The sequence below is a fragment of the Euphorbia lathyris genome, chromosome 6 (genome assembly GCF_963576675.1).
Source record: "Euphorbia lathyris chromosome 6, ddEupLath1.1, whole genome shotgun sequence".
NCBI lineage: Eukaryota > Viridiplantae > Streptophyta > Magnoliopsida > Malpighiales > Euphorbiaceae > Euphorbia > Euphorbia lathyris.
Window position 1 is genome coordinate 80,771,802 of NC_088915.1, and position 21,323 is coordinate 80,793,124.

At 37.8% G+C, this 21,323-nt stretch overlaps 1 protein-coding gene and 1 long non-coding RNA gene across 2 annotated transcripts; both read left to right on the forward strand.

Annotated features, from left to right (window-relative positions):
* The first annotated feature begins 2,719 nt into the window (after positions 1-2,719).
* LOC136233405 (kinesin-like protein KIN-14C) lies at positions 2,720-11,593 on the forward strand. Its single transcript, XM_066023047.1, has 17 exons — positions 2,720-2,981; positions 3,166-3,372; positions 3,468-3,612; positions 3,921-4,030; positions 4,125-4,244; positions 4,417-4,620; positions 4,741-4,950; positions 5,034-5,108; positions 5,230-5,376; positions 5,477-5,618; positions 5,746-5,855; positions 5,992-6,153; positions 6,235-6,434; positions 6,608-6,689; positions 10,095-10,199; positions 10,293-10,397; positions 11,116-11,593. Exons 1-17 carry the CDS (start codon positions 2,937-2,939, stop codon positions 11,296-11,298), a joined length of 2,352 nt encoding a protein of 783 aa, XP_065879119.1. The 5' UTR covers positions 2,720-2,936; the 3' UTR covers positions 11,299-11,593.
* A 6,523-nt stretch (positions 11,594-18,116) lies between these two features.
* Positions 18,117-18,522, forward strand: LOC136232719 (uncharacterized). Its single transcript, XR_010690577.1, has 3 exons — positions 18,117-18,210; positions 18,286-18,414; positions 18,502-18,522. It is a non-coding gene; the product is annotated as an uncharacterized lncRNA (long non-coding RNA).
* Positions 18,523-21,323: the final 2,801 nt, after the last annotated feature.

The following is a 21,323-nucleotide window of genomic DNA, read 5'->3' on the forward strand; positions in this document are numbered from 1 at the left end:
CAGTAAGCAACATTTGAAGACTCCAGCCCAAAGAAAACTGTGTTCCAATGAAACTATTTGAAGATTCCAAACTTTGTTCAACACGTGACCACCGACAATTTTGCAGACAGACATTGCAGCTGACATGTGGATCTACTGTACCAGTACTATTCATAAAGACAAAATTACCCTTGGTTACTATTCATGATTTCAAAAATACCCCTGGTTACTATTTATGATTCCAAAAATGCCCTTTGGTTTGCCTATATAAGGAGGTACCCTCCAACACTACACCCCATCCATTCATACATCCATTCTACTCTCTATACACCTTCTCTCTCCTTCCAACACTTTCAACACTTTCAACCAACTCTCTCTCTTCTCTCCATCATCTCTTACACTTCCATTACTACATTCTCATCCATCAATACACACTACCTTCTACCTTCATCCATACACACTACTTTCCTCTTCCATCCATACATACCACCTTCCTCTTCCATCCATACACACCACCTTTTCTACCCCAAACCTTAAATGACCCATTTCACCCTCCATACTATTCTTATTAAAACGAAGGGGCACCCCAATCGCACTTGCAATGCTTGCCATTATCCGTTTATCCCAGAATTCCCAAGGAAGATTGTAGAATCGGACCCATACTTGAGCAGATGTGGATTTATGAGAGTCCAGATTAAATCCCGGGCTCCAAGGAATGAAACGCATAATCCCAGGCCTAAGGGTTTAGGGTTTATATATATATATATATATATATATATCAATATAGAGGAAAAAGTGTAAAAAATGTATATAGTTTGCTCTATTTGCAAATACAAGTATTTGGTTTAGAAGTTTACAAATAGAGAAGTTTGTGGTATGTTTTGTAACAAAACACATTATTTTAAAGGGTAAATAATTTATTAGCCCCTAGTTTTTGCTTAACACACTGTTTAGTTCTTCTATTTTGAAAAACACATTATAAGGTCCCTAAGATTTAAAATAATATAATGATAAAATATATAAAAGTGATTTTAATAAATATAAATAAAAATTAAAATTTAATTTTTAATATAATTTTCCTGCAAGTAAGTAAATAAATAAATAGAAAGGTTTGGGAAGGTTTGGGAAGGGGTCCTTCCTCACCACATCCTTCCTTCTTTTATGGGGTTCTCTGATATTGACTGGTTCTCTGAAGGCGTTAATGGGAATTTGTTGGCCAGTATGAAGCACGGGGCTATTCTCTTCGCTATTATTTGTCACCAAATGTGGAAATGGAGGAATGAAGAGTTATTTGCTGAGAAGACTGTCTTTATTCCTGACCTCCGGTTTTACTTCTCGAAAAAACTCTCTGTTATTACAAAGAGTTTTGAAGGAGAGCCCCTGGTTCACCCCTCCCCGGTTAAAGAGGTCCAGTTAGTTGGTTGGAGGAAGCCCAAGGAAGGGGTTGTCAAGTTGAATACGGATGGCTCCTGCCTTAGTAATGGCAGAATTGCTGCTGGTGGAGTTCTTCGGGATGCTGGTGGCGCCTGGCTGGCTGGGTTTACCCATAACTTAGGTACGGGCTCCTCCTTTACTGCGGAGCTCTGGGGGATCTTGTCTGGCATTAAACTCGCCATTCGCATGGGTGTTAAAAGACTTTCGGTGGAGTCTGACAATTTGGAGGCTATCAACGGGATTTCGGATAGACATGCTGTTTGTCTTAAGAGTCAGAATCTCATTAAAGCCATCTTGAGGCTTCGTCCTGCCTTCGATTCTCTTACCTTCTCCCATATTTATAGGGAGCAAAACCGCGTGGCGGATCGCTTGACAGCTGCTGGGCATGGGGGGATGTTAGGTGTTTCTACCCTTTCCGTTCCTCTTTCTTTTCTGTTACCTTCTCTTCTTGAGGATAGGATTGGGGTCAGTCTTTCTAGACTGATCCCGGGTTAGGTTTTTGTTTGTTTGTTTTTTTTCTTCCCTTCTTACAAAAAAAAATAAATGGATAAAGATGGCTTCAAACTTGACCCATTGAATGCGGTCTTAGCAGGCTCAAACGGATACCAGGCTCATGAAAAAGTAAATATTCATGCACCTATGTGACCCCTGTACAAAATATTTTTCTTTTAAGGTAAATTACACCCATGGCCACTGAACTTTAAACATTTTCATATTATGGCTACTGAATTTTAATTCTTAACAATATAGTCACTAAAGTTTACACTTTTTAACACCAATAGACATTCAACTTTAATCAACTCCTCAAAATAACCATTAACTACCTGAAAATAAAAATATTCAAGAATTAAAGTTGTTCAAAATGACATTTACCATTAAACCACATTTTTTATTTTTCAAAATCATTTTTTTAGAGCTTTCTCTCATAATAACACCTAAATAACCTCAAAATGAAAATTTTCAAGAATTAAAGTTTCTTAAAATAACACTAACTCTTCGAATTTTTTATTTTGAGATCATCAACGGTCGTTTTCAGGCGTTTAATGGCCATCGGTGTGAAAAAGTGTAAAGTTCAATAATGATACCATTAATAACTGAAGTTTAGTAGCAACAATAATATTAAAATGGGTAAAGTTCAGTAGCCACATGTGTAATTTACCCTTTTCTTTTACTAATTATTCATTTTTCTCTTTCCAAATCTGTGGAAGTGGGCCGAATAAGTTAGAAGTTCGAATTGATATCCAGGCCCACTTGAGCCCATAAAGTATCTATCAACGTTCACTTTTAGTACCGCTGGATCTCTCAATTCAAAATTCAAAAATTTCACGCTCCCCTCAAACTCCTCTCTCTCTCTCTATACTCTGTACCTTCGGATTTTGCATTTGATCTTTTGGGTTGCATCTCCTACTCATCTTTGGCCTTTCATCGGTAAATTAACTCTTCCGATTGAATTAGGTTTCTCTGCACGCCCAATTAAGGAGTCTATAGATAGTTACAGACCCGGGGTTTGATTCGAGCTCCGTATGGCGTCGCGGAACCAGAATAGAGCCCCTCGAAGTCCTTCTACTGTAAGCCTCACTTATCTTGGCCCATTGACTTTAGTTCTTAATTTTGTTTGGTTGCTGTGAGAGAAAAGAAGAAAGAAGATAAACTGAAAATGAGGGTTTTAATATGAAGGGTTTTTGTTTCTTATAATTGCTGTTATAGTCTGATCATTATTATTTCTTTTGTATGGGATTTTCTTAATTACAGAAGGATGGTGTTGGTGGCGGCGGCGGCATCGGGTTTGACAAGAGAAGGAAGATTGGAGGACCAACTGAGAGAAAACCATTGATCAACAGACGCCTAAACACCGTTGGAAGCACCGAGGTCTCTGAGTGTCAGACCCACGATTTCACTAAGGAAGAAGTGGAAGCGTTGGCAAATGAAAGGGCTAAAATAAGGAAATTTGAGCACAAGGTTCTTTTCCCTAATGTTATCCTTTAACCCGATTTCTTCACAACTGTTCTTGGTCAGCAGTTTAAAAAGTTTGGTGCATTTTGGTGTTATTGTAGGCGAATTTTGAGTTAGTTAACGAGCTCAATAATAGGCTCAAAAATTGCATCAAATGGTTCCAAGCAAGGGATGAAGCTCATCTTGACGAGCAAGGGAAGCTTCGAAGTGCTTTAGAATCTTCAGAGAAAACCTGTAATCAGAAGGGTAAATTTCTATAATTTACTGGTATCTGAGTCAATGAGTGAGTTTCACAACGATATTGATAGGAAAGTGAGGAATTCATACATTGTTGCATCAATCAGATAAATGTGATGATTCATAGTTCACTGGTTTCCTCATTTCCTGCAATTGTAATTTTTTCTTTTATGTATTTTTAGCTTTGCCACTAAACTGCTAATATATTCCTCCAACTTAGATTGATGTCATTTATCATTATCTGAGCTGCATAACCTCACAAAGGGCAAGTACCAGCTTCATATTTTACTCATTTTTTTTTTCTTTTGTTGATTAAGATGTGGAGATGAAGGACCAAGAGGAGAAATCCAACGCAATTATTTCAGAAATAAGGAACTTGAATAGTTCTTTGCAGGAGAAACTAGAGAGAGTAGAGGCTGAAAAACTGGTAAGAGACCACTCTGTTGTATATTCTAATCCAATTTGATTCTGCTTGATTACTACTGATTGTTTAATATTTGATTATGTGGTTTAACATTTAGGATGCGATTGATTGTCATAGAAAGGAAAAGGAAGCTCGGATTGCAGTAGAAACTCTTCAGGCTTCTCTCACAAAAGACCTTGAAAAAGCACAGCAAGATATACTAGTAGCCAATCAGAGGGTAACTTCCAAACGTATCTAATTTTAATTTCTTTATCTTCAGTTTTAGTTGTCTCCATTTTCTGTCTGTTGAAAATTTTCCTCTGAATTTGGTGGATTACAAGCTCACAGCTGTCTCTGATTGAGCTATTCTCTATGAGTTCATGATCTGAATTATTTTTCAAAATCCCCAGGCCACCTCACTTGATGATATGTATAAGCGATTGCAAGAATACAATCTGAGCCTGCAACAGTATAACAGCAAACTTCACGCTGAACTAGAAACAGCCCGCGAATCACTTAAACGAGTGGAAAAAGAGAAGGCAACTATACTTGAGAACCTTAGTTCTTTGAGAGGTCACTGTAGTTCATTGCAAGAACAATTAACTTTGTCCAGAGTAAGCTTCTTTGATGTGTTGTGTAGTTACTCACCTTAAAAATCATGCTTGTTGCTATTAGATGCATTCTTTTCCAGCATCTTATTTGTATTATTCTGCACATTAAATCCTTTTTTTCAGGCTTCGCAAGATGAGGCCTTGAATCAGAAAGAAATATTGGCCAGTGAAGTGAAATGCCTCCGGGGGGAGCTGCAGCAAGTGAGGGGAGACCGTGATCGCCAAGCAGCACAGGTGCAATCTTTAAGTGCTGAGGTAGCAAAATACCAAGAAAGTACTGGAAAATCCTTTGCAGAGATAGATAGTTTGATGGCTAAATCAAAATCCTTGGAGGTTTGCTCTCATCACTTATTATATCACATGCTCAAGCGCAATTTTTCAGGCTAATTTTTCTGAGACCGAAAATTTGATTACAGGAAACATGTTCTGCTCAAAGAGAGCAAATACATTTGTTAGAGCATCAGCTAACTGCTGCTAGGGAGAAGTTAAAGGTAATACCTAAATTTCAATTGCTCAAGTTGAACAAGCGAACTGAGTTTTATCCCTTATCACACCTAAAGTTGCTTAAAGTCTGAATTCTAACTGTAGTTTTTGTTGATTGTTTCATTTTAGATGGTCGATATGTCTGCAGCAGAGACAAGGACAGAATTTGAAGGGCAGAGGAAAACTATAGAAGATCTGCAAGAACGCCTTGCAGATGCAGAACATCAATTACTTGAAGGGGAGAAATTAAGAAAGAAGTTGCATAACACTATTTTGGTAATAGTCCCTACAAAATACTGTGTTCGAACTTTATGTAATACTCTAGATCATTGCAATTAGAAACTCTAAAATGTTAATGCCACGTCTTGCATAACAGGAATTAAAGGGGAATATTCGTGTATTCTGTAGAGTCAGACCCTTGTTACCAGATGATGGTGTTGGATCAGAAGCACAAGCCATACTATCATATCCTTCATCCGTAGAAAACCTTGGCCGAGGAATTGAGTTGATACAGACTGGTACTATCAATTGCACATGGCCTCATGCATCCCACTCTTGTTTAGTTATTAGTTGTGTAGGAGATTTTCCCGTCTCAAGTTTGTCTCTTGTTCTCTGCTAATCTATTGTTAATTTCTTGTCAAGCAGGCCAACATTATCCTTTCACATTTGACAAGGTGTTCAGTCATGATGCCTGCCAGCAAGATGTTTTCGTAGAAATATCTCAATTAGTGCAGAGTGCTCTTGATGGTTACAAGGTGCAGTGCTTGGAGCTCTTTTCTTGCAACTTTGTCGTTTGTTTCCTTCGCCATGTGCCAATTATGCATGTGGATGGCTCTTAATTGCATTTAACTAGAAATGTGTTAATGAGTGCTAGTATCTTGCTTGATGTAGGTATGCATTTTTGCTTATGGTCAAACTGGTTCTGGTAAAACTTACACGATGATGGGTAAGCCAGATGCTGCAGACCAGAAAGGATTGATACCGAGATCTCTCGAACAAATATTCCAAATTAGCCAGTCACTTTCAGCTCAGGGTTGGAAGTATAAAATGCAGGTGATCCAGAATGTTCATATGAGTTCCTCACATGTTTGTTCATTGAATGTTCTATTACTTAATTCTTTTCGAAATTGATAGGCCTCAATGTTGGAGATATACAATGAGAACATTCGGGATCTGTTGTCAACAAATAAGTCGAATTGCCCAGAAAATGCTGGAAAACAGTATACTATAAAACATGATGCAAATGGAAATACGTATGTCAGTGACCTCACAATTGTTGATGTCTGTAGCATTCAAGAGATTTCGTCTCTTCTAAAACAAGCTGCACAAAGCAGGTAATACTTACTACCTTGAAAAAGATGTACATTCTACTTGTAGCTGACTGCAAGTAGATCACTTGCAACCATATTTATTTCTCATTTCTTTCTGCGTATCTATATCATTTGACAATATTTTGAGTAGAGCATATGATACTTATTCAGTACATTTTCTGCTATTGTTTTTTCAGGTCCGTAGGTAAGACACAAATGAATGAGCAGTCATCAAGAAGCCATTTTGTGTTCACACTGCGAATATCTGGGGTGAACGAGGTATTAATTAATCAATTTATGTCATAATTTCAAGCACTTCTCCAAGGTTTAAAGTGCTGTTCTTTTTATAGAGTAAAAAACATTCATGACCCTGTAACTATAACACTACTATAACTATGGCTCCTAAGCTTGATGTATTGACATAAAAAAACTGATGAAATGATGAGAGTAAAATGATCCGTTTGACATGATTATCATTTTTATTGCATTTATATCACCATAATATAAATACCGTTGGAGCGTTCCCTACTCAGCGACGCGCTGCACTTCCTAGACTCGGGTGTAGTGATAAATGTGCAAGGGTTGCTAGGTCGTCGCCCCGAAGCGGCGCGCCACCCCAGGACCCGGGGGTGGTGTCAAATATGCAAGGGTTGCGGGTAAATAAGCTAGTCCACGGTAATGGTAGGGGTAGGGGTAAGGGTAGTAGGTTACGCTTTGGGACATGGAACATAGGTTCTTTGACAGGAAGATTAGCTGAAATTGTAGATGTTATGAAGAGGAGGAGAATAAATATATTATGCCTACAAGAAACCAAGTGGGTTGGAGCCAAGGCTAGAGAGATAGCTCCTTGGGGTTATAAGCTTTGGTACTCAGGAAAGGATAAGGGTAGAAATGGAGTAGGTATTCTTATTGATAGGGAGTATATTGATGAGGTAGTAGCGGTGTCTAGGAAGAGCGATAGAATTATGAGTGTTAAGCTAGTGATAGGGGATGAGGTTGTGAATGTCATTAGTGCATATGCGCCACAAATAGGATTAGATGTGTCTATAAGACAAGCTTTTTGGGATGACTTAGAGGAAGTGGTGCAACAGGTTCCTAGGGATGAAAAAATGGTACTAGGGGGTGATCTCAATGGACACGTGGGTTCTAGGCGAGATGGGTTTGAGAGTGTTCATGGAGGGTATGGCTTTGGAGATAAGAATGAAGCATATGAAGAGAACATCCCACTTAGTGACTTATCGGAGTGGCGGTAATGCGAGCCAAATTGACTTCTTCTTAGTAAGGAGTGCTTGGAGAAAGAGTTATATTGATTGTAAGGTGATCCCTGGTGAGAGTACGACAACCCAACATAGAGTAGTGGTGCTAGATTTTCGAAGTAGGAAATGTATAAGAAAACAAACACCTCAAGTAGAGACTAAGATTAAGTGGTGGAAATTGCAAGGGGAGAATCAACAAAAATTTGTGGATGAGATGACCAAAAAAGATATTTGGACTTGCAATATGGATTCAGATATAGATTCGATATGGAATAAGATGGAGCATAGTATAAGGGAAGTAGCGAAGGAAGTTCTAGGGGAATCTAAAGGTAGCATGCCACCGGGTAAGGACACATCTTGGTGGACAGAAGAAGTACGACAAGCAGTAAAGAGTAAGAGAGAATCCTATAAACTATTGGGGAAATGTAGGAGTGACGAGAACTACGAAAAATACAAAGAGGCTAAAAGGGAAGTAAAGAAGGTCATACGAGATGCTAGAGCAAAGGTGAATCGGGATCTGTATACAAGATTGGATACGAAAGAAGGGGAAAGAGACATATATAGAATTGCTCGGATGAGAGATAGGAAGACGCGAGATCTCGGAAAAGTTAAATGTGTGAAGGATGTGGATCAGAAAGTCCTAGTTGGAGATAAGGATATCAAGGAACGATGGAGGTCCTATTTTGATGACTTATTTAATGGAGATCGCCAACAAGATGTTGGAGATATAAGTATCCATCACGATATGATAAATCATGAATGCCTGCGGAGAATTCAAAAGGGTGAAGTCAAAATGACATTAAGTAAGATGAAGTTGAAGAAAGCAGTAGGACCTGATGGCATCCCTATTGAGATTTGGAGATGTTTGGGAGAAAGAGGAATCGAATGGTTGACGACGTTCTTCAACAAAATTTGGAGAAACAATAAGATGCCATCAGAATGGAGGAAAAGTACCTTAATCCCTTTGTATAAGAACAAAGGCGATGTCCAAGATTGTGCCAACTATCGGGGAATCAAATTAATGAGTCATACTATGAAACTTTGGGAGCGAGTGATTGAACAAAGGCTAAGGAGGACGGTGAAGATCTCGGAAAACCAGTTTGGCTTTATGCCGGGAAGATCAACTATGGAAGCCATCCATCTAATGAGACAATTAATGGAGCACTATCGAAATAAGAAGAAAGACTTGCATGTGGTTTTCATTGACTTGGAGAAAGCATATGATAAGGTACCAAGGGAAGTACTTTGGTGGGCCTTGACAAGGAAAGGCATTTCGCGGAAATATATTGACATCATAAAGGACATGTATGAGGGAGTATGCACGAGTGTACGTACTAGTGTTGGGAAGACTGAAGAGTTTCCTATTACGATTGGAGTGCATCAAGGTTCCGCACTAAGCCCATTTCTTTTTGCCATCGTTATGGATGAACTAACAAGTTCACTTCAAGATGGTATACCATGGTGCATGCTGTTTGCAGATGATATTGTGTTGGTTGATGAGACGAAAGAAGGAGTGGAGATGAAGTTGGAACTATGGAGGCAAACTCTAGAATCTAGAGGCTTTAAGTTGAGTCGAAGTAAGACAGAATATTTGGAGTGTAAGTTTAGCGGCCGTAGGAGTAGGGAGGCAGGGACAATCACCCTAGATGGGAGAGTTGTTCAGGCCTCGGATTGCTTCCGGTATTTAGGATCTATTATCCAAACGGATGGAGAAGTAGATGGAGATGTTGCTCATAGGATTAAAGCTGGTTGGTCGAAGTGGAAGAGTGCTACGGGTTTCCTTTGTGATCCCGGCATGCCTAATAGATTGAAGGGAAAATTCTACCGGACGGCAATTAGACCAGCATTGTTATATGGTACGGAGTGTTGGGCAGTGAAACACTGCCACATCCATAAGATGTCGGTGGCGGAGATGCGTATGTTGAGATGGATGTGTGGTCACACGAGAAAGGACCGGGTGCGTAATGAAATAATTAGGACAAAAGTAGGGGTCACATCTATTGAGAATAAAATGAGAGAAAACCGACTAAGGTGGTTTGGCCATGTGAGACGTAGAGCGCTTGATGCGCCAGTTAGGAGAACCGAAGAGTGGCAAAGGGATGTAGTGGTGAGGGGTAGGGGAAGACCTAAGCAAACTTGGAGGAGGGTGATCGAGAGTGATATGAGTTTATTGGGAATTGAGGAAAATATGGTAGTGGATAGGACGGAGTGGAGGGAGCGAATCTGTGTCGCTGACACGACTTGATTTTCACGGTTTTATATGATGGTTCATGTTAGCCGACCCCGAATCATTTCGGGACTAAGGCTTTGTTGTTGTTGTTTCGTTATATGGAATATGTGGATAGCAATAATCCGAATTGCCATCCACCTCTAGTTAAAATGTTATGCTTTTATGTTCAATTTATTTATTGGATACTTGTAATGCTAGAACACTGAACAACAAGTACAAGGGGTGTTAAACCTCATTGACCTTGCTGGAAGTGAGCGACTTTCCAGGAGTGGAGCTACAGGGGATAGGTTGAAGGAAACTCAGGTATTTATTTACCTTTCAAGTGTTCTTTGATTCAGTCTGATTTCGCAAAATTTTCGCTTGTTCTTATTCTAACTAACTTCCCTGAATAAACAGGCAATTAATAAAAGCTTATCATGTTTGAGTGATGTAATATTTGCCTTGGCAAAGAAGGAGGATCATGTTCCTTTTAGGAACTCCAAATTGACATATCTTCTCCAGGTAAATCAGCAAAGTGGCTCGTTGTTGGCCCTATGCTACTATGTGCTTGGAAACTTTGTTCCTGTTTTGGGTTTATTATACGGAACGTTTCGGGTTATATTTCTGTAATTTTTAAAAAAAAATGAAAACTCATTTCTTAAAATTTGGAAACTTTTGTAATGTGTTTTCATAAGGGCATCCATGCTAATCACCTGTTTAATAATTTCTTACCATTTTCTAGATTATCTTCTACGAGCTTTCAAAAGAAAAGATTTTTTCCCTCTCAAGTATGCGACTTTTATGTATTTTCTTTTAATGCGGCTTAATTTAAGCAAGTTCAAAGGCAAATATAACATTTCGAAAATATAGGGTGCAGTTGACATTTGTAGACAAGTATGGTGCTCTAGAAGAATGTATTAGGTCTACTTTTATTGTTTTACACATTTTCGTTTCCTATTTTTTTACAAGCAACGGAACACGTTGTCATGTGACCGAGAGGTCGCGGGTTGAGTCTTAGGAGTAGCCTCTTGCCAAAAAATTGGCAGGGGAAGGCTTGCCCCCAATACACCCTTGCGGTGGGACCCCTCCTCGGACCCTCACTTAGTGGGGATGCTCCGTGCACTGGGCTGCCCTTTTTATTTATGGTTTCTGTGTTGCTTTCCAATTTCCATATCTCCATTCAGTTTTATGTCATTGAAAGTTATGCTAATTCTGAAACATTCTGTGAAAAAACAAACAGCCTTGCCTAGGTGGGGATTCAAAAACCTTAATGTTTGTCAATATTTCACCGGATCCTTCATCTGTTGGTGAATCACTATGCTCTCTCCGTTTTGCGGCGAGAGTTAATGCTTGTGAAATCGGAATTCCCCGACGTCAAACCGCCACTCTACGCCCTGCAGATTCAAGATTAAGCTATGGTTGATGCTTGCTGATTGATGTTCTTCTGTAGTTCTAATACATTTTTATTTGTTTGACTGTTGTAATCTGATGGCATGAATTAGTCCAGCTTGTATATTGATCAATGAGATGCAGTGCAGTGATCATTAATTATACTAGGGATTCTGATTCAAAAAAAAGTTCACATATTGGTGAACAAGAAATCTGTGTTATTTTTGCTTCACTTGATAAATTGAGTGTATTTGTCCTTGATAATTGATTGAGTTTTTTTTTTCTTTCAAATTCGCCTCGATGAATTATGAGGTCTTTGATTTCTTTTTGTTAAGCGCGTGATCGTTCAATTTGATGCATTGAGCTATTGATTAATTATAATTTTACATTCGATGGTTAAGTGCGTGTTCATTACCATGTTTGGTTAGCTGAATTATAAATACTATTATTCAATTTTTTTTTTTTTTACAATTTTATCTAATAGACATTACAAAACAAACATTCATATTTATGTTTTTAGTATTAATAATTATTATCCACAATTCTTGTTAAATGATAATATGAAAAATAACAAAAAAAAAAAAAAAAAAAAAGAAGATGGATAAATAAAAAAGTGAGAATGAGAAAATGAAAAAAATAGGAATATTGCAAAAACAAAAAGAGCATCATCTAAATAACTAGGAGCAACAACATCACTAAAGAAATTAGCATTAGAATGGGAATGACGAGCCATTGAATGAGTGGATAAGTAACAAATCTCGAACAATCTGGGTGGATAAGTAACAAATCTCGAATTTCTTCTACCCCGAACTTAGTAATATAATAGACCTTTGTTGAAATGCGACCCATCATCCATTTTGCATCCGTTTTGAACTAAACATTCTGAAAGTGGAGTGAGACTACCCAGAGTATCGCGTCACTGACAGCCAATGCGTCAGTTAGCTAAACTTGAATACTACCTTCCACAAAAGAGCCGAAACACGCAATAAAATTGCTGGCACAACCTCGAAGAACTGCTCCCTCATCGAAACTATTCTCTGATTGAAACTCTGCCACATCAACGTTACACTTAGCATAATCAGCAGTTGGCTTTTGCCAATGGACTATCGTCTGTCCCAGTTCACATCGAACCTCCGAACCCGACCAGCTCCCTCCTTCTGCGACTCTTTCCATTTTGACTTTCAATTGTAATTATTATCTTCCTACCTTCAAAGATAGTCGAAAATAGATAATAAAAAATAACGTTTGTTAAACTTCCATTAGATTATATTAATGGTCAATCTTATGCATGCTACAAATATTTCGATCACAATCTTTGGTCGAAAAGACTTTAAAAAAACACTCTTGAACACATTACACAACTTCGAACTCTCTGAGGCTCGCATCTACGTCTATTCGTTTGAAACAAAATCACAGTACAGATCAAAATATAACTCGAGAATGATTCCATCATCAAAGTACATAAATACTTTCCACCAAAGCACAGAAATGGCTCCTTTACAAAACAAAAAACTAAAACAAGGAACAAAATATAAGTAGCCAACGAAGATTCACTGACGATGCACGTCGCATGAAAAGGATTAAGAGGAAAGGATGTCACATTGAATACCGTAAGCGAAAGGATAGAAGAAAGGCTAGGCTGCCAATCAGCCCTTCTTTCTTCTCCCTCCCCCTACTCCTTAGCTTGTGTAGGGATCCTCTAAAGTTAAAAAGCCTCTAGAGTTGGTGGAGTTGTAATCTCAACCATTAATTGCAACATTAATGGATGAGATTTAATTGATAAATTTTAATATTTAATTAGTCATTTATTGATCTATCAAATCTCAATCATTCATTTTATAATTAATGGTTGAGATGTATATAACTCCACCAACTCTAGAGGATCTCCAGCCCCTTAGTTTGCACTTTAAGAGACGATGAAAGACGACTCCAGTCACCCCAAAACCTATGGTAAGTATAATCCTCACAAAAGTCAAAAGCTCCCCCCAATGACTCAAAAATGCCAGATAAAGATAAAGAAACGATAAAAGTCCCTTAAGAATCCTCGTAATGTTGCCTTTAAAATAAATGGTTAATTCCAAAATAAATCCCTATGTTTATACTATTCTGCTTGTTAACATTTGCAAATCGAGAACATTTGGATTGACATTACCAAATTTGACCGTTAATAACCTCAAAATAAAATTTTCAAGAATTAAAGTTATTTAGTATCACATTTATTATAGAACCATATTTTTTATTTTTCAAAATCATCATTTTTGGATCTCTCTCTAAACATTAATTTTCTCTCTCCTTACCAAACAACATCTAAATGACATCAAAACTAAAAAGTTAAAGAATTAAAATTGGTTAAAATATCATTAAATTCTTCAAAATTTTCGTTTTGAGGTTGTTAAGGCTAAATTTGCCAAAGTTAACCCAAAAGTCCTCGATTTGAAAATGTCGACAAACACAATCATTGTTTTGAAAATAAATACCACAATCCTTCATCTGCAAAATAGTGTAACCACATGAGTTTCTTTTGAAAGTAATCCTAAAAAAACCGCATCCTAACCCAACATATGGGGCATAAATACTTGACATATTCACTGGACGATGAAAGAGGGGAAGGAGAGGCACACCCATTATCAACAACATGAGAAATCAAAAAGTCAAGAAATAGTTGCCCCTAAAAAGACCTCATAGTCGTCAGAAGGGACAATGGATAAACAGAAGATAAGACAAGCAAATCAGGAATGAAAGAAATGCACCAACTTACCTTTGATCCTTTTATATTACTCAAATAGCAAACGAATCGACAGATGAAATCATTATTAACAGACAATGAATAAAGAACATTAAAAGCCTCTGATACGCCCCCTAGAAATAGAAAAACGACGACACATAGGAAGATAGAAGCAAACCACCGTCAATTGAAAGGACACTCAGAAGCACAAGAAAATGTGCCATAATAATTGAATTTATGAGCGTTGGATGAGGGGAAAATCAACCGACAGGAGCCCCCAGAGCCTCCTTATCAGTCCCCCATTTTCTAAAAGATTCCAAAAAGACATCAAGTTCATAATCCCCGTTCTTCAACTTATCAAGAAATGACAAATTTTAACTATAAATTAGATTGGATTGGGAGCATCTGATATCAGACAAATATAAATCCACCATGTAGCGCTGCAGAAGTTCGAAGCAACTTTTAGAGATAGAGAGTACATGACATTTTTCTAGTAAAATAAAGCAAAACGATTATGTATGAGATAATTTGAATCAGGAAGTCACTAGACTCAGTTAAAAATCCAATCATTGCTATAATCATGTCCGATCCTGAGAATAACGTGGCTAGTAGGCAATTCAAAGAAGAAGAAAAAGAATTTGTGACCATATAGATTTTTTTTTTTAAAAAAAAATTAACCCATGCAACAATTAGTACATACATATGGTATCTATATCATGATAATGACGTATCAACTGTTTGAGAAATTAAAAAGTAGAAATGTTAGAAAAAGAAAAATATGTGGCCAATTTTTGATTTTTTTATGCAATAATACTGCATGATAGTGGAGTATATCTGATAATATCAGAGAGATATTAATATAAAAATAATTAATTAGAGTCGGATAACCTTCGCAGAAAACTTTAATAGGATACTCATTCAAAAAATGTTTGATAAAAAATGTTTGATGAGTCTCGAATAAGTTAAAATTTTAAGGATTGATATAAAAATTACTATTATTACCGTTAACGATTAATTTAAGTCTTTTATTCTACTGATTTCGTGATATTAGGTATTAGGGTAAGATGTAAAAATACACTTACGTTTATAGTTAAGAGCAATTTTATTCTTAACGTCTAAAATGATACAATTTTACTCCTAATATTAGTAGTCAAGAGCAATTTTTTACCCGTAACGTTGATAAGTTGGTTCAATTTGAGAAATAATTCATATATGCATAATTTATCACTAATTAGTAACAGATCATAAACATATGCTTAAAAGTGAAAAAAATATATTACATCTGTTTCATATTACATGTCTTTCTAGAGATTCTTTTTTGTTTCATAATACATGTCATTTTATATGATCAATACAAAGTCATCTTTTTTCCTACTATAAAACGTAGAATGAACGAAGTTGAGTTTCAAAAGTTCAGTAAAATGTATTACTCTTTTGAAAATGGTTTTCCTTATTTTCTACTTATAATTTTTTATTGACTGATCTAAAATTTTCTGTTAAACTTATTTTTCTAAACAAACGAACAATGAAAAACACTGCATAATATTTTTCGATAAATAAACAGATCCTTAATTTCATATATTGAGTTTCAAATTAATTATATTTATATGCATTAAATTTTTGATGGGAGAGGAAAGTCGGGTTTGAATATACACATCGGTAGAGGTGACAATTTCATGTTTCGTGTCAAAATCGTGTTATCTCATATTTATGTTCCATATGGTTTTGTATGTTATAAATGCTAGAAAAATGATTTTCGTGTTAATCGTGTCGTGTCAGTCGGGTTGGCTCTGTAATCGTATTTTCGTGTCAGAAATTGCCACCTCATCGGTTAATAAAAGTTTATTCACTTTAGCTGTGTTTAAAAATGTAAATTATATAATTTGAAATGCATATTAAATAAATAAAACTTTTAGGTCCGTTTTGTTTACATGTTTGTTGTTTTTCTGATACAGTTTGCTATTGGAAAAAGTTGCAATTACAAAAAGTAGAGATTTGTTGTTTTTGTAAAAAGATACTTTTCATGTATAAAAAATAAACATGATGTTCCTAACGAAAACACCTAAAACTTTCTATTTTAAAGTGAAAATGCAAACATGAGATGAAAAACAGAAAAACAAACGCCTTGTAGTCAATTAATTTTGTGAGTACAAGCCTACATCATGAGCCAATCAATAAAAATAAAAAGAATACTTAAAATATATATTTTTTACGGCATATATATATCAAGCCTTATGGTTATTGGGAAAAAGCAGATTTAGTCTCAACGTACAAAACAATACAATTTTTAAGTCTTACCAGACGGTAAAATTTCAAGGGTCATTAACGAAAAATGCATTTTTCTTTTAATTTGCAATTTCTTATTCTAGTTACCCTCCAACCTTCAGCGCTCTAATCATTTAAGAAGCTTGAAACTGCAAAGCTTCTGATAATGAAAAGAATTTATTTTTCATTAAATGAGACTTGAAATTGCATCGTCTAGTAAATATTTGATATAAAATTATATTGTGTTACACGCAGAGACAAAATCCACTCTTTCCCAATAACTAAAAGAGCTAAATTTTTCCCTAAAAAAAAAGGGACAATTACAAAACTAACACCTTTTAAGGGGTTAGTTTTCATTTCTAACACACTTTCAAAATCTCACCAAAACTAACACATTTCATTAACTAATTTCCAACCTTACCCTCATCTCTAACACTCCGCTCCCGCTCTTCAATATTCGAACTTCCATCACTCTAACCTAACACCCCTCTATTCATCTCTCTAACTTTCCGGCGATTCATTGGCCGATTCTGTACATTTCATCCGGCGAATCTCTGTTACTTGGAGTTGACATGGCGAGAACACAAAGCTCAGACAACGAATCGAACTCAGAAGGAAGAACGAAAAAGAGGGTAAATAACTTGACTTTACATTTGCGTTTCTCTCTTCTATTGCATGTACATTTGTTGTGTTTGAGAAGGAAAATTTCGTTTCGTTTCGTTTCGTTTACTGCTTCTGGTGTTAGGGTTTTTTCTGGGTTCGTCTGGTGTTAGGAAGTCATTCGGTTTGGTTGAAATTCGTCGATGTGTATGTTCATCGGCAACCTAATTGTAGATAGTACATATTCATAGACAGCCTAATGGCCGATAGAACATCCATAACAATGATATACTGCCGCTATAACATTCATATCGTCGATCAGTTTGCCGATATAACATTCATATCGTCGTTATAATGCCGATAGAACATTCATATCGACGTTATATTGCCGATAGAACATGCATATCGACGTTATATTGCCGATAGAACATTCATATCGACTTTATATTGCCGATAACTCTCTTATTCTAGCATACGCTAGCTCATTCTAGGTCAACGTTATAATTAGCTTGATTTTATGTTCCCTGATGATATGTCTACAACATTTTTCAGCATGATCGTGTAGACAAGAGGAAGAGAGATGAGCATGCCTCTCCGTCGAAGAAGAAAGCCAAGAAGAAACCTGCATATAAATACAAAAAAGCATTTGGAACGGAAAGCGTCATCACAGTTAGGTGTAACCTACAAGCAGCAGAACAGATAAAGGGGTTGTTAACATCAGACCAACTAAATCTATTTAGGAAGAGTTGCTTCGGCCAGTACTTGAAAATGACCAATACAGTATTTGCAGGAGTCCTATGCCACACCGTTTTAACAAGGGAGATCATACGTGAAGACCTCAAACCCAGGGAGCTTTGCTTCAGAGTTAGAGGTGTTGAGTTAAGATTTGGGGATTGGGAGTTTGGACTCCTAATTGGGTTACGGTTTGGGGACATGGAAGCATTTCTGGAAAGGTTCAGTGGGATAAATAAGCCATATAGATTTAGGAATAAGTTTTTTCCAGGCATCCCTACACCATCCTATAAAGACGTGGAAACAATTATGCTGCAAATTGTTTGGAAGGATCAGTCTGACCAGGATGCAGTTTCATTTGCCATGTTGTATTTTGCCATTGGCTGTGTGTTGGATAACACTCGCGAAAAAAAAGTTCTTCGTTGGGTGTTGGAACTTGCTGAATTTCCAAGATTGTTTAACGAGTTTTCGTGGGGTGTTTGTGGCTGGGATGTGACCTACAGGTCTCTTGTTAATGGGATAGATGGTGGAAAAGACCGAATTGATCAATTGATCGCTTATAGGGAGAATTTAAGGATTAACCGTGTCTCATACAACCTATATGGTTTTGCATACGTATTTCAGGTATGATGTGTGTATATTCTGTATACTAGAAATGTTGGTCATAGGCATAAATAATGAATTGGACCTTTGTTGCAGGCTTGGTTGTTGGAAGTATGGGATGCCACCCGGACATGGTATGAGAAGAAAGGCACTCGCATCCCACGATGGCTACGATGGAAAAAGACCGCTATCGCTAAATTGCCCAAAGTCCTAACCATTTTTGAAGTAAGTTGACCAAGCATTGTGCCTATATGTGTCACTATTGTGCTATACATCTGACTGACTTGTTTATTTGTACATTTGTATTTTTAGTCGGGTGTAAAACCAAATGCCACAAAACTTACAGCTGAAGACACCGAGAAAGAAAGCTCATGGTATGATCATCTAGTAAACCATATGGATGGTCTGCATTGTAATTATGACCATGTCTTTGCCGATTTGGAAAAGGTGCAAGAGGAGGAAAAGGGGCAAGAGGTTGCAAAGGGGAAGGAGGTGGAAGAAGAGGGGAAAGAGGAGCAAGAGGATGAAGGTATGGAAAAGGAGGAACATGATGGATTGGGTACATATGAAGGCGGATATGTTGATGTAGAGGATGGCAGTGAATCTGATACTGATAATGATGAAAATGCCTTCATTGTCTCACCTAGAGTACATGTCCAGAAGAAGAAACACTCTGGTGTTGAACGAGTACTGAGGAGGATGTTTGATGAGCACGAGAAGAAGATGAATGCCAAGTTTGCTGAGCAGGAGAAGATGATAACTGAACAGTTTGGTCAGCAAGATAGGAAACTGAATGCCCTTGTAAATAGATTGTCCGTTGTAGAACGTGATGTGCAGGAACTGAAGTCACAACGCGACATTGATATGTATGATATGGGGATTGAAGGACAAGGTCTGGATGACCAAACTGTTCAGGAGGAGAGGGAGAATAGAGAAAATGAGGAGAAGATAGACCAGGAGGAGAAGGAGAATAAAGATCAGGAGGAGAAGGAGAAGAAAGAGCATGAGGAGAGGGCTAAGAAATAACAGAAGGAAAGGGAGAAGAAGCAGCAGGAGGAGATGGAGAAGAAAGAGCAGGAGGAGAAGGAGAAGAAAGATCAGGAGGAAAGGGCTAAAAAAGAACAGGAGGAAAGGGAGAAGCAGCAGGAGGAGAGGGAGAAGAAAGAGTAGGAGGAGAGGGCTAAGAAAGAACAGGAGGAAAGAGAGAAGAAAGATCGGGAGGAGAGGGCTAAGAAAGAACAGGAGGAAAGAGAGAAGAAAGAGCAGGAGGAGAGGGCTAAGAAAGAACAGGAGGAAAGAGAGAAGAAAGATCAGGAGGAGAGGGCTAAGAAAGAACATGAGGAAAGGGAGAAGAAGCAGCAGGAGAGGGAAATTGTTATAATGATTGATGTAAGTTTGTTTTTAACGTTTAAGGTGGTGCTTTTAACTGAATTCACAATGACATAATCTGTGTCTCTATTTGGTGTTTTAACAGGATGAGAGCCATGACGGCCATGATGCTGAGATCGATCATGGACAGCTTACTCTTCTGGTTAACCAAGTTGTCCAATCGTCTTTACCTATACGTGAAGACAAAGGAGAAATAGAAGATTTGACTATCGAGGTTAAACATGAGGAGGAAGGGCAGGGTAATAGAGGAGGAAGAGGAGGAGGAGGAGGAGGAGGAGGAGGAGGAGGAAGAGGAGGTGGAGGAAGAGGAGGTGGAAGAGGAGGAGGGAGAGGGAGAGGAGGGGGGGTAAGGGATGCAGGAGGAAGGGATGGAATGGGAGGAAGAGGGACAAGAGGAGGAAGAAGAGGGAGAGGGAGAGGAAGGGATGTAAACATCAAGGAGGAAGACGTGAAAGGTAGACCCCAGCGAGAAAAGAAACGTGGGAAAGACGTTAAGTCACCATTCACTGATCCTCGGATGGAATATCACTTTGATGATGATGATGATGCAAAGTACCCCGTGGAACAACACGATGGTCGCGATCGTATAAAAGGACACCTTCTAGAATCATATGACGACTGGAAGAAGAGTACCCCCCGCGATCAGCTGAGGACGTTAGGTGGAACCGATTGGGGTCAGACTGTATCGTGGTTTGAAGAGGCAGAGATAACTGGAAAGTATATAGACAGCCAAGTAAGATATTGGTCACTTTCCAAGTTGTTGGTTTATATTCTTCACTTTGTATGTGTTGTGTTTGAACTTATTTGTGCATGTGTGTTGCAGCTTGTAAATGCATTTTTGTGGTTATTAAACGGTAAATACGTCCATCAAAGTCAGGATTGGACTGCCATCGACTCAAATTTCTTTGGCTTTATGGAGTTTGCAAATATGACCAAGAATTATGACCAACCCGGCAAATGGGGACAATCCAAGATGTTTGTGCAACGAATCACTGGGATGAAAGAGTTTCACAGTCGGCCCTGGTATGATGTTAAACATGTGCTAATACCCATCAACTATAAAGGAGAACACTGGTTACTCGGTGTGTTCTACGTGGAAGAAATGAGGATGGAGTTCTATGATAGTCTGGAGTCAAATGCATCCAACGAATCAATAGACAAATGGCTTGAACCCCGGTTTCGTATCATGACAAGAGCAATGGAGTTCTATGATAGTCTGGGTTTGATGGACGTTTCTATAGGCTGCGGGTGTGCTTGGAACTCTTCAACCAAAGATTGTTGGACCAGAATGATCTTATTCCAATGCCTAATTTGCTTGGCTTGTAATCTATTTTAACATGTAAACGTTTGTTGGTAACTTATAAATGTATATTATTGGTGACATCTTATTGGAACCATATCTGCGTTATGGACGTGGGACATATGGGAACATATCGGCGTGTACAAGGTCGATATGGAAACATATCTGCGTTAACGTGGGACATATGGGAATATATCGGCGTATATGGACGCCGATATGGAACCTTATCGGCGATTACGTAGGGACATATGGGGTCATGGAAGGCGTGGACATAGCCGATATGGAAACATATCGGCGTGTACAAGGTCGATATGGGTTCATATCGACAGGTATATACGCCATGTTGTTGCGTGAACTCCTGATTCAAAAGGCACAAACTCTTAATCGGTTAATTACGATGAAAAAAAGTACACAATTTATCAATACACAAATTATCAATACAAAG